At 44.7% G+C, this 12557-nt stretch overlaps 1 protein-coding gene and 1 long non-coding RNA gene across 3 annotated transcripts in view; one reads left to right on the top strand and one right to left on the bottom strand.

Moving 5' to 3' along the window:
- Positions 1-4539: 4539 nt before the first annotated feature.
- Positions 4540-12009, bottom strand: LOC137341189 (uncharacterized). 2 transcript variants are annotated; one of them, XR_010966977.1, is made up of 2 exons: positions 11548-12009; positions 4540-6151 (listed from the first exon to the last, which is right to left on the bottom strand). It is a non-coding gene; the product is annotated as an uncharacterized lncRNA (long non-coding RNA). The 2 variants fall into 2 exon arrangements; XR_010966976.1 differs by lacking the exon at positions 11548-12009 and adding an exon at positions 11274-11535.
- The window catches only part of sdhaf3 (succinate dehydrogenase complex assembly factor 3), a 38526-nt gene continuing 37512 nt past the window's right edge, over positions 11544-12557 (top strand). Inside the window, exon 1 of the mRNA XM_068004200.1 lies at positions 11544-11959. Coding sequence (XP_067860301.1) covers positions 11786-11959 — 174 coding nt within the window. The 5' untranslated portion in view covers positions 11544-11785. The remainder of the gene's footprint in view (positions 11960-12557) is intronic.

The raw sequence follows: 12557 nt of genomic DNA, 5'->3' as shown, positions 1-12557 counted from the left end.
CTATGGTTGTTAAAGTCACAGCTAACTTGAAGGTGAAGATACTCAACTGGAAGAGGGCTAATTTCAGTGAGTTGAAAAGGGACTTGGCCAGATGGATTGAAAACAAAGATTGGCAGGTAAATTAGTAAATGAGCAATGGGCGGCCTTCAAGGAGGAGATAGTTTGGGTACAGACTAGACACATAAAAGGAAACCCTAAAGTCTTTTATAAACATATAAAGAATAAAAGGATAGTCAAAGGAAAGGGAGGGCAGATTCTCCCTCTCAAACCTAATATCAAATTCAGTCATATTATGGTCACTATGTGCAAGAGGGTCCCTTACAGTCTGATTGTTAACCAATTCTGGTGCATTACTCATCACTAAATCTAGTGCGGCCTGTTCACATGTCTGTTCCAAAACATATTGTTCCAGAAAAACTGTCCAGAATACATTTGAACAATTCATTGCCTTTATTACTTGAGCTGTTCTGCTATGTAAAAATTTAAATCTCCCGTTATAACCACATTATTTCTGCTCTATGCTTCCTTGATCTCTGTATTTATACATTCCCTACTACATTACTACTGTCAGAAGATCTAGTAGACAACTCCCCCCAGAGTCATGCATCCTTTGCTGTTCCTTAGTTCTACTTATAGTGTTTGCAATGCCCGATCACTTTTACTGAAATCTTTTCTTTCCACTTCTGTAATTGTGCCTTTTATCAATATTGTTGTGCCTTTCCCAATTTCCCTATTCTTTCTAAAGCTCCTAGAGCCTGGAATATTTAGTTCCCAGTCATGCTCAGCTTGTGGGCTAGTCTCTGTAATGGTGACTACACTATATCCTTTAAGATGATTTTGTGCTTCTAACTCATTTGTTTAATTTCTTATGCTTGATGCATAACTCTTATTTGAATAAGTGCCCATATGCCCCGATGGTGTATTTCTCACACTTTTAACTTATCACAACCTTTATTGCTGATGCTCTTTACATTGTTATACAGGCAATTTAATATGTTCTTATTTTTCATCACTCTTGCTTTATTTTTAACAGGTGTGGTGCCAGAGGACTGGAGAATTGCCAATGCTACACCCTTGTTCAAAAAAGGGTGTAAGGATAAATCCAGCAACTTTAGGCCAGTCAGTTTAACTCAGTGGTGGGGAAACTTTAGAAACGATAATCCGGGACACAATTAACAGTCACTTGAATGAGGGTGGATTGATTAGGGAAAGTCAGCACAGACTTGTTCAAGGCAAATCGTGTTTAACTAACCTGATAAAGTTTTTTGATGAGGGCAATGCAGTTGATGTGGTGCATATGGACTTTCAAAAGGCGTTTGGTAAAGTGCTGCATAATAGGCTTGTCATCAAGATTGTGGCCCATGGAATAAAGGGGGCAGTAGCAACATGGAAACAGAATTAACTAAGTGACAGGAAAGAGAGAGTAGTGGTGAACAATTGTTTTTCGGACTGGAGGGAGGTGTACTGTGGTGTTCCCCAGGGGTCAGTGCTGGGACCACTGCTTTTCTTGATATATATTAATGACGTGGACTTGGCACAATTTCCAAATTTGCAGATGACATAAAACTTGGAAGAATAGTAAACAGTGAGGAGGATAGTGATGGACTTCAAGAGGATATAGACAGGATGGTGGTATCAGATGAAATTTAACGCAGAAAAATGCGAAGTGATACATTTTGGTAGGAAGAACGAGGAGAGGCAATATAAACTAGGGGCACAACTCTAAAAGGGGTACAGGAACAGAGAGATCTGGGAGTATATGTGCAAAAATCGTTGAAGGTGGCAGGGCATGTTGAGAAAGTGGTTAAAAGAGCATACGGGATCCTGGGCTTTATAAATAGAGGCATAGAGTACAAAAGTATGGAAGTCATGAAGAACCTTTATAAAACATTGGTTCAGCCACAATTGGAGTATTGTATCTAGTTCTGGGCACCGCACTTCAGGAAAGATGTGAAGGCCTTAGAAAGGGTGCAGAAGAGATTTACTAGAATGATTCCAGGAAATAGGGACTTCAGTTGCGAGGATAGACTAGAGAAGCTGGGGCTGTTCTCCTTGAAACAGAGACGGTTGCGAGGAGATTTGATAGAGGTATTCAAAATCACGAAGTGTCTAGACGAGTAGATAGGGAGAAACTGTTCTCATTGGCAGAAGGGTCAAGGACCAGAGGACATAGATTTAAGGTGATTGGCAAAAGAACCAAAGGTGACATGAGGAAAAATTTTTTTACACAGCAAGTGGTTAGGATCCGGAATGCACTGCCTGAGGGGGTGGTGGAGGCAGATTCAATCATGGCCTTCAAAAGGGAACTAGATAAGTACTTGAATGGAAAAAATTTGCAGGGCTACGGGGAAAGGGCGGGGGAGTGGGACTAGCTGGATTGCTCTTGCATAGAGCCGATACGGACTCGATGGCCTCCTTCCATGCTGTAACCTTTCTATGATTCCATTTCATTTTTACTTCCTATAATCCTTTAACACTTTTTATACTCTGACCTTCGCTCTTATCCCCACTTTTATTTATCTTTAGGTTATTATTATTTCCACCAGGACCCTCCCCTTTGTTGGAATAAGGTCCATTCTAGTTTCATTTATCCTTTCTGCTAGGACCTTGGTCCCAGCCCGATTCAGGTGCAGCCCATCCCAATACTTCTGCCAGTATCCCATGAAATGGGACCTCTCCTTCCCACACCAGTCTTCAGCCACATATTTACTTTCCTGATCTGTTTATCTCTATGCCAATTAGCACGTGGCTCGGGTAGTAATCCAGAACTACCCTCGAAGTCCTGCTTTTTAATTTAGCGCCTAGGTTCTTATACTCACTTAGCAGGACCTCCTCCCTGTTCTTTCCTACATCATTGGTCCCAACATCGATCACGACAACTGGTTACTCCCCCTCCCTTTCCAAGTTCCTTTCCAGTTATTTTGAGATAGCCCTTATCCTGGCACCGGTTAAGCAACACACTCTCATGGACTCTTGATCACGATTGAAGAAAATACTCTATCTCCATAATTATTGAATCCCCTATAATTACAACCTTTCTATTTTTCTCCTCTCCACCTTGGACTGTCTCCTGCTCTACCATTGTTGTGGTTGAAGGGATGGCAGAGATATTAAATAAAACGTTTGCATCAGTTTTAACAAATAATGGAAGTGAGACTGTAGGTGTACTAGAAGAGGATGTGGAACAATTGTTAGAAATGACTGTAGAAACAAAGTTATTGGTTCTGTAAAAGCTCAGACTCACCATGGGCAACGTCACAGAAAATTTGCTAGTATATTATAAAAATGATATGAATGTGTGAATTTACTGATGTCCATTACACTTTGGCATCAGGGTGCAATTCATCAAAATTTCTGTCATACTTGAACCAATCAAATCACTCATTTGTTTTCAAAAATCTTTTTTCCACCAATTTTCTTCACCACAAATTCACAATATGGTTTATAATGTAAAAAAAAATTTTTTACATTATTAAACTTGCGTATAAACTTGTCTTTTGCATATTTGAACACCTTCATTAATCTTTTTCCTTGGGAGGTCTCAGCCTCTCTGAGACACACGACAACGCAAAATCGTCGAGCAGAAATTGATAGCCAAGTTCCGCACCCATGAGGAGATAGAGTATTTTCTTCAATCGTGATCAAGAGTCCATGAGAGTGTGTTGCTTAACCGGTGCCAGGATAAGGGCTATCTCAAAATAACTGGAAAGGAACTTGGAAAGGGAGGGGGAGTAACCAGTTGTCGTGATCGATGTTGGGACCAATGATGTAGGAAAGAACAGGGAGGAGGTCCTGCTAAGTTAGTATACACGTTACCCCACCAGCGAACAAATGTTATCTGTTTTTAATATAACGGGTCAGTTGCTGTCTTTTCTATGTTTCTACCTCTCTATCTGTTTTTTTTTTGGTGATTTGTATATTCGGAGACCTTGCAGGTAACACCTGTCTGTCTGCACACTGATTGCCTTGGCAACGGGCAGTTGAAAAAACTGTCTGTAATCACCAAGCATTGTTCTGTGATTTATAAATGCAATTTCATTTCGAGGATTTCATTTCCAACAACGTTCACCTGAGGAAGGAGGAAGCCTCCGAAAGCTTGTGAATTTAAAATAAAATTGCTGGACTATAACTTGGTGTTGTAAAATTGTTTACAATTGTCAACCCCAGTCCATCACCGGCATCTCCACATCATGGCCTCTCTGAGAAGTCAGTGCACAGAGTTGATATTTCTCCCAGAACTTTATCACTTTATGAACTGAAAGGCATTACCAATTACACATGCATCTGCTACTCCCAAAATACTGCAATCTGAGCATGTGCACTATTTAACATTTCCCAGCATGCATGGCATGATTCAGTGTAAATGGAAATATTTATTTCTTCATGCAGTGACCAGATCTATGAATTTGTTGTTCTCTATGATTTAAAAACAAGTCAGTAGATGAATTTTAAAAGCTTTAGTGTAAAGGTTCACAGCAATACTATTCGCAATTTCTATTTGTTACTTCAGAGAGAAACTAGCTCAGAGTAAGAGACAAATTGAGATACAAAGACAGATGATTTTGAGCATCTGTGCTTTATTTGTTTACAGAGAATTTGAAAACAATCACCATTTAGAAAATGATCTTTATATGCAACTGTGTTAGCTATTGATTTATCCAGCTGCAGTGGGTAAAGGAACACTAAATATTTTCCAGGAACCAATCAAATAGCACATGTTTCACTGTCCCGGGACAGAAGTTTCAACAACTTTCCAGATTCACAGGAAATGAACAGTAGTTGGAGAGAAAGGAGGGCATAAAAGTAGATTTTTGGAGGGGGGTGATGACAGCAGCTTTGAAAGAGTGTAGGGATCATGCCAGAGGACAAGTCAGGTTGATGACGGGATGTTGGGAGGTCAGAGAGCTGGGACGTGAGGGAATCAAGGGGACAGGTGGTGGGCATCACGGACAAAATGAGTTTAGTGATGTGGAGAACATAGATCATAGAAAATAGGAGCAAGAGTAGGCCATTCGGCCCTGCTCCGCCATTCAAAATGATCATGGCTGATCGTCTAACTCAGTACCCTGTTCCTGCTTTTTCCCCCATATCCCTTGATCCCTTTAGCATTAAGAAATATATCTATCTCCTTCTTGAATATATTTAATGACTTGGCCTCCACTGCCTTCTGTGGTAGAGAATTCCACAGGTTCACCACCCTCTGAGTGAAGAAATTTCTCCCCATCTCGGTTCTAAATGGCATATCCTGAGACTTTGACCCCTGGTTCTGGACTCCCCAGCCATGGGGAACATCCTCCCTGCATCTAGTCTGTCTAGTCCTGTTAGAATTTTCTATGTTTTGATGAGATCACCTCTCATTCTTCTAAACTCTAGTGAATATAGGCCTAGTCGACCCGATCGCTCCTCATACATCAGTCCTGCCATTCCAGGAATCAGTCTAGTAAACCTTTGTTGCACTCCCTCCATGGCAAGGGCATCCTTCCTCAGATAAGGAGACCAAAACTGCACACAATACTCCAAATGTGGTCTCACCAAGGCCCTGTACAACTGCAGTAAGACATCCCTGTTCCTGTACTCAAATCCTCTTGCAATGAACACCAACATACCATTCGCCTTCCTAACTGCTTTCTGCGCCTGAATGCTCGCTTTCAGTGACTGGTATACATGTTTAAGAAACTAAGAAATTGTGTGTGTATGGGGGGGGGGGGGGGGGGGGGAAGAGGATTGGGAGAAGAATTAGAGGAAAAAAAAATCCTGGAGGAGTGGTGAACCAGCAGATCAGTTTCAAACTATTGTACCTTCACTACTAATTCTTGTATGCTACAAATGAGATTGTCAATCTACATTATTGTTCATGCAGTTCTTTATCTACATATCCAAATAGTTTTTAGTTTCAGTTCACTTCTCCTTTATGGCACATTAGGAACAGTAGTTGGAGAGAAAGGAGGGCATAAAAGTAGATTTTTGGAGGGGGGTGATGACAGCAGCTTTGAAAGAGTGTAGGGATGGCAAGTTATCTGAGCCAGATAATGCCTATTTTAAGAGCATAAAATCTACTGTTATAACCATATTCATCATTATTTGGATATTTTCTAGCTCCTCCTCTGCGATTCCTGGAAATCCTGGATTTAGGCAACATTCCCTCTTCTTCCTGCAAGAAGACAAATGTGAAGTAACAGTTTAATAAATGCTACTTCTTCACCTTTTCTCCACCCCCCCACCGAATTTCAGCAGCCCATCAACCCCTATGGTTCCCCCCGGTCCGAGCCCAGAACTTGCATCTTTCTCTAGTTTCTCTCCTATCTCCACTCATGCCCTCTCCAGCTCAGCTTGACCATGAGACCCACCCTCTGCTCCCTCGACCCGATTCCCACCAAACAACTGACCACTCGACTTCCCTTCCTGGCCCCCATGTTAGCTGATATTGTTAACAGTTCCCTCTCCTCAGGTACTGTCCCCGTCCCCTTCATATCTGCCGTCATCACCACCATCCTCAAAAAGCCACCCTTGACCTCTCTATCCTTGAAAACCAGCAGCCCATCTCCAACCTCCCTTTCCTCTCCAAAGTCCTTGAACATGTTGTGGTCTCCCAAATGCGTGTCCATCTTTAGCACAACTCCATGTTTGAATCCCTCCAATCAGGTTTCCGTCCCTGCCAAAGTACTGAAACGATCCTTATCAAAGTCACAAATGACATCCTATGTGAGTGTGACTGTGGTAAACTAACCCTCCTTAACCTTCTCGACCTGTCTGCAGCCTTTGACATGGTTGACCACACCATCCTCCTCTAACGCCTCTCCTCCATCAACCAGCTGGGTGGGACTGTGCTCGCCTGGTTCCATTCTTATCTATCCAGTCATAGCCAGAGAATCATCTGTTATGGCTTCTCTTCCCACTCCTGCAACGTTACCTCTGGAGTCGCCCAAGGATCTATCCTTGGCCCCCTCCTATTTCTCATCTACATGCTGCTCCTCAGCAACATCATCCCAAAACACATCAGGTTCCATGTGTACGCTGACAACACCCAGCTCTACCTCACCATCACCTTCCTCGACCCCTCCACTATCTCTGATTTGTCACACTACTTGTCTGACATTCAGTACTGGATGAGCAAAAATTTCCTCCAACTAAATATTGCCACAAACTCTGTTCCCTAGCCACTGACTCCATCCCTCTCCCTGGCTACTGTCTGAGGCTGAACCAGACCGTTCGCAACCTTGGCGTCCTATTTGACCCTGAGATGAGCTTCCGACCACATATCCGCTCCATCACCAAGACTGCCTACTCTGTAACATCGCCCGTCTCCGCCCCTGCCTCGGCTCAAGTGCTGCTGAAATCCTCATCCATGCCTTTGTTACCTCTAGACTTGATTATTCCAATGCTCCCCTGGCCGGCCTCCCATCTTCCACCCTCCAAAATTCTGCTGTCCTTTTCTTAACTTGCACTAAGTCCCGTTCACCCATCACCCCTGTGCTCGCTGACCTACATTGGCTCCCGGCACGGGAACGCTTCGATTTTAAAATTCTCATCCTTGTTTTCAAATCCCTCCAAGGCCTCGCCCCTCCCTATCTCTGTCACCTCCTCCAGCCCTACAATCCTCCGTGATCTCTTCGCTCCTCCAATTCTTGTTAATTGCCTATCCCCGATTTTAATCACTCCACCATAGGCAGCCCTGCCTTCAGCTGCCTAGGCCATAAGCTCTGGAAGTCCCTCCCTAAATTTCTTTGCCTCTCTACTTCTCTCTCCTCCTTTAAGACACTCCTTAAAACCTACCTCTTCGACCAAGCTTTTGGTCACCTGTCCCAATAACTCCTTATGTGGCTTTGTGTCAAATTTTGTTTGAAAATCGCTCCTGTGAAGTGCCTTGGGACATTTTACAGCGTAAAGAGACTATATAAATGCAAGTAGTTGTTGTTGATTTCTAAGTGAACCAAACAATACTTGTGATTTCTGGGCTATGGAGCTGCGATTATCTTAACAGTGCTGCACGTGAAAATACGTTATGTTCGTTAAACCAAAACAAGCTATTGCCACTTGTAATTAGTCATTGATAGTCAATGAGGTTCACCTCCCAATGCCTCAGGCAATGGTTAAAGTTGTTAAGAATGGATATTTACATCCAGCCCTGTATAGCCATGGACTCTGCTCATATTCTCGACACTGCCTTTTTTTTTCCCCACTCGTATTTTTTTAAAATTCATTCATGGGATGTGGGCATCGTTGGCAAGGCCAGCATTTATTGCCCATCCCTAATTGACCTTGAGAAGGTGGTGGTGAGCTGCCTTCTTGAACCGCTGCAGTTCGTATGATGAAGGTTCTCCCACAGTGCTGTTTGGAAGAGAGTTCCAGTATTTTGACCCAGTGACGATGAAGGAACGGCGATATATTTCCAAGTCGGGATGGTGTGTGACTTGGAGGGGAACGTGCAGGTGATGTTGTTCCCATGTGCCTGCTGCTCTTGTCCTTCTAGGTGGTAGAGGTCACGGGTTTGGGAGCTGCTGTCAAAGAAGCCTTGGCGAGTTGCTGCAGTGCATCCTGTGGATGGTACACACTGCAGCCACATTGCGCCGGTGGTGGAGGGAGTGAATGTTTAGGGTGGTGGATGGGGTGCCAATCAAGCGGGCTGCTTTGTCCTGGATGGTGTCGAGCTTCTTGAGTGTTGTTGGAGCTGCACTCATCCAGGCAAGTGGAGAGTATTCCATCATACACCTGACTTGTGCCTTGTAGATAGTGGAAAGGCTTTAGGGAGTCAGGAGGTGAGTCACTCGCCGCAGAATACCCAGTTTCTGACCTGTTCTTGTAGCCACAGTATTTATAAGGCTGGTCCAGTTAAGTTTATGGTCAATGGTGACCTCCAGGATGTTGATGGTGGGGGATTCGGCAATGATAATGTCGTTGAATGTCAAGGGGAGGTGGTTAGACTCTCTCTTGTTAGAGATAGTCATTGCCTGGCACTTGTCTGGCACGAATGTTACTTGCCACTTATCAGCCCAAGCCTGGATGTTGTCCAGGTCTTGCTGCATGCAGGCACGGACTGCTTCATTATCTGAGGGGTTGCGAATGGAACTGAACACTATGCAATCATCAACGAACATCCCCATTTCTGACCTGGATGGTGTTGAGTTTCTTGAGTGTTGTTGGAGCTGCACTTGATGGAGGGAAGGTCAATGACGAAGCAGCTGAAGATGGTTGGGCCTAGGACACTGCCCTGAGGAACTCCTGCAGCAATGTCCTGGGGCTGAGATCATTGGCCTCCAACAACCACTACCAACTTCCTAAGCTCTGGAAATCCCTCCCTAAATCTCTTTGCCTCTCTACCTCTCTCTCCTCCTTTAAGATGCTCCTTAAAACCCACCTCTTCGACCAAGCTTTTGGTCACCTGTCCAAGTCACACACCATCCCAACTTGGAAATATATTGCCGTTCCTTCATCATCGCTGGGTCAAAATCCTGGAACTCCCTTCCTAACAGCACTGTGGGAGAACTTTCACCACACAGACTGCAGCGTTTCAAGGCAGCTCACCACCATCTTCTCAAAGGCAATTATGGATGGGCAATAAATGCTGGCCTCGCCAGCGATGCCCACATCCCATGAACGAATTAAAAAAAAACTCCTTATGTGGCTTTGTGTCAAATTTTGTTTGTGTAAGCACAATACACATATCTGCACTATCTTCCCCATCTCACGTTTTTGTATCTTTCCTGATTTTTCATGCTACCCCAAACTCTTTCTCTCCATTTCCATCTCAACTGCAACTCGCCCCACCACTCTCTCCCTCACAACTCTCTTCCCCACATCTTATTCTCCATTGCTCTCTTTTCCACTATCTTCCCATCCTTGCTCCCAATCTATTCTGCCTCCTTTCTTTTTTCTCTCTTCCTCCTCATCTCTTCATTTTTTTTCCTACCATGCTCATGTCTCTCAGCAACAACTTGCATTAATATAGCATCTTTATTGTAGGAAAATGTCCCAAGGCATTTCACAGGATGAAAAAATGTACTTTGGGCAAAAGTAGATATTACAATAGGCAAGTAAAGGCTTGATCAAAGAGTTGGATTTTAAAGACAGTCAGTCAAAGGAGGAGGGAGAGATGTAGAGGCAGAGGGGTTTAGGGAGGAAATTCCAGAGAATACAACCTAGGAGGCTGAAGGACCATCTGCCAATGGTGGGGCAAAGGAAGGGGGGATACAGAAAAGGTCAAAATCAGAAGAATGGTGAATTCATGGGAGAAACATAGGGTTGGAGAAGGTTACGGAGATAGGGAGGGGCAAGGCCATGGAGAGATTTAAAGACAAGGACAGGATTTTTTACATGAGACCCTGGGGAATCAGAAGCCCATGTGGGTGACCAAGGATGGGGGTGATGGATGCAAATCACTGAGCCCAAGGTAGAAAGTGAGTGAGGGAAGTGAAGTTGGAGGCCCTCCCTCAGCTTAGGGTAAAACACACTAAGAACACATACGCTGAGCACTTTGAGGGAAATATATTTGATTGTTAATATAGAGAAGACTGTTAAAAGGCATTAGACAGATGGGATGTTGGGATGAAGGTCTCATTTACAAGAGCCTGCTGCATGGTCCTAGTTGTCTGCAAAACTGCTTCAGCAGGAATCTCTTCAGGTTTCTCATTTTCATTTTGCTTAGCTCCTGGCTGCCTAGCTCTCTCCTCCACTACTCCATCATTATGCTTCCTTGGATGACAAAGTTCTGCAACCTACAACAATGATCTTGGAGGCATTGTTGAAGGTATACCATAGGATCCCCCTTAGGTATGTCCAGACATCCCAAGTGCTGCTCAAGATGTCATATGTGTGTTTAGGTACAGGAGTAGGCCATTCAGCCCCTAGAAACCAGTTCTGCCATTCAGTTAGGCCCCATAAAACGTCCCAAGACGCTTCACAGTAGCATAATCATACAGGGATTTGAAAACATGGATGCCAATTTTAAATCTGAAGCATTACCTGACTGGAAGCCAATGTAGGTCAGCGAGCACAGAGGTGATGGGAGTTAGGATAAGGAATGCAGAGCTTTGAATGAGCTCAAGTTTAAGGAGGTTGGAAGATGGGAGGCCGGCCTGCTGGAGCAATGCAGGGAGTTGAATGGTTTCTAAGTCTGTATCGCGGAAGTTACAGTGGACGAGCGGGAGAACCTCCGCAGAGATTCTCCCCCATTACAATATGATTTATGTTTAAAAGCCCAAACTCCCCGCTGGACCAAAGCGTCAAAAGGAGCGCTTCAATATAACACCCATTGGACCCAAAAGGCCGCACATCACCTGTCTTCCCCTTTTTTTCCTCTCGCTTGTCCTTCTCGGGGACCTCCGCCTACCTCCGGTTTTTTTTCTCAACGAGTCCAAGACACACTTGGTGCCGCAACTTTGTAGTTTGCGGCTGGCGCGCCCGGGCCTCGCGACGCCGTCACTACGGCAACAGCCGGTAAACTCCAGCGCGCTTCCTCACCGTGGCCCTTGTGCAACAACATTAACGAACCCATCGACGCTACGAGCCACCGGAGCCAATATAAGAAGGCAAAAAATACGAACTACTCACGAACATAAATTTAACAAAGCGTGACATTTTATCGACGTTTCCTTTTCAATTATGAAGAAAGTGCGGAAGCGTAGAGTTATGTACTGATTTTTGTTTACCCCTGCGGAGATATAGAGAATTCATTCGGAGGAATATTCGTGTCGTACCACGGTAGAAAGATTTGAACTGAAACTGTCGGGTTCTCGTGAGGAGGAACGCGGGTCATTCACAGCCGTTAGAATCGTTACCAGGGAGACGCATGGCCTCGGCTCACCTCCCGCGGGTGCGCGCGCTCTACAAGCGGCTCCTGCTCCTCCACCGGCTGATGCCCGCCGACCTGCGCACTTTGGGTGACCAGTACGTCAGGGACGAGTTCAGGAGAAACAAAACGGCCGGACTGCGGGAAACGGAGAGATTCATGAAGGAGTGGGAGGTAGGAACGGCCCTGGGCATCGCGGACTCCAGCGGTGTGGCACCGGCGGATCGCCCGTGGCGTTGCGCACGGAGAGCGCGGGGAAAACGCGGTCAGGGAAATAATTTGCATTTATATAGCGCCTTTCAAGACCTCAGGACGTCCAAAAGCGCTTTGCAGCCAATTAAGTACTTTTAATGTGTAGTCAGTGTTGTAATGAAGGAAAATGTGGCAGACCATTTGTGCACCTCAAGATCCCATAAACAGCAATGAGATAATGACAGGATAATCTGTTTAGTGATGTTGGTTGAGGGATAAATATTGGCCAGAACACTAGGGAGAGCTCCCCTGCTCTTCTTAGAATATTGCTATGGGATCTTTTATGTCCATCTCAGAGCAGAGGGGACTGCACTGGAATGTCAGTCTGGATTATGTGCTTAGGTCTCTGGATTGGGGCTTAAACACAAGACCTTCTAACTCAAAGGTGAGAGTGCTACCAAGGCTGACACCTCGTGTCATGGGGGGATGAAGGCTCAAGGTTTGGCGGTATTTGAGAGTGCGAGGGTCTCAGGCTGTTGGAGCATCGAGAGGGGGCTTCCCAAGGTTCTGAAAATATTGG

The sequence above is a fragment of the Heptranchias perlo genome, chromosome 2 (assembly GCF_035084215.1).
Source record: "Heptranchias perlo isolate sHepPer1 chromosome 2, sHepPer1.hap1, whole genome shotgun sequence".
NCBI lineage: Eukaryota > Metazoa > Chordata > Chondrichthyes > Hexanchiformes > Hexanchidae > Heptranchias > Heptranchias perlo.
Note: the sequence above shows the minus strand (reverse complement) of the source record. Positions and strands in the feature narration are given on the sequence as shown.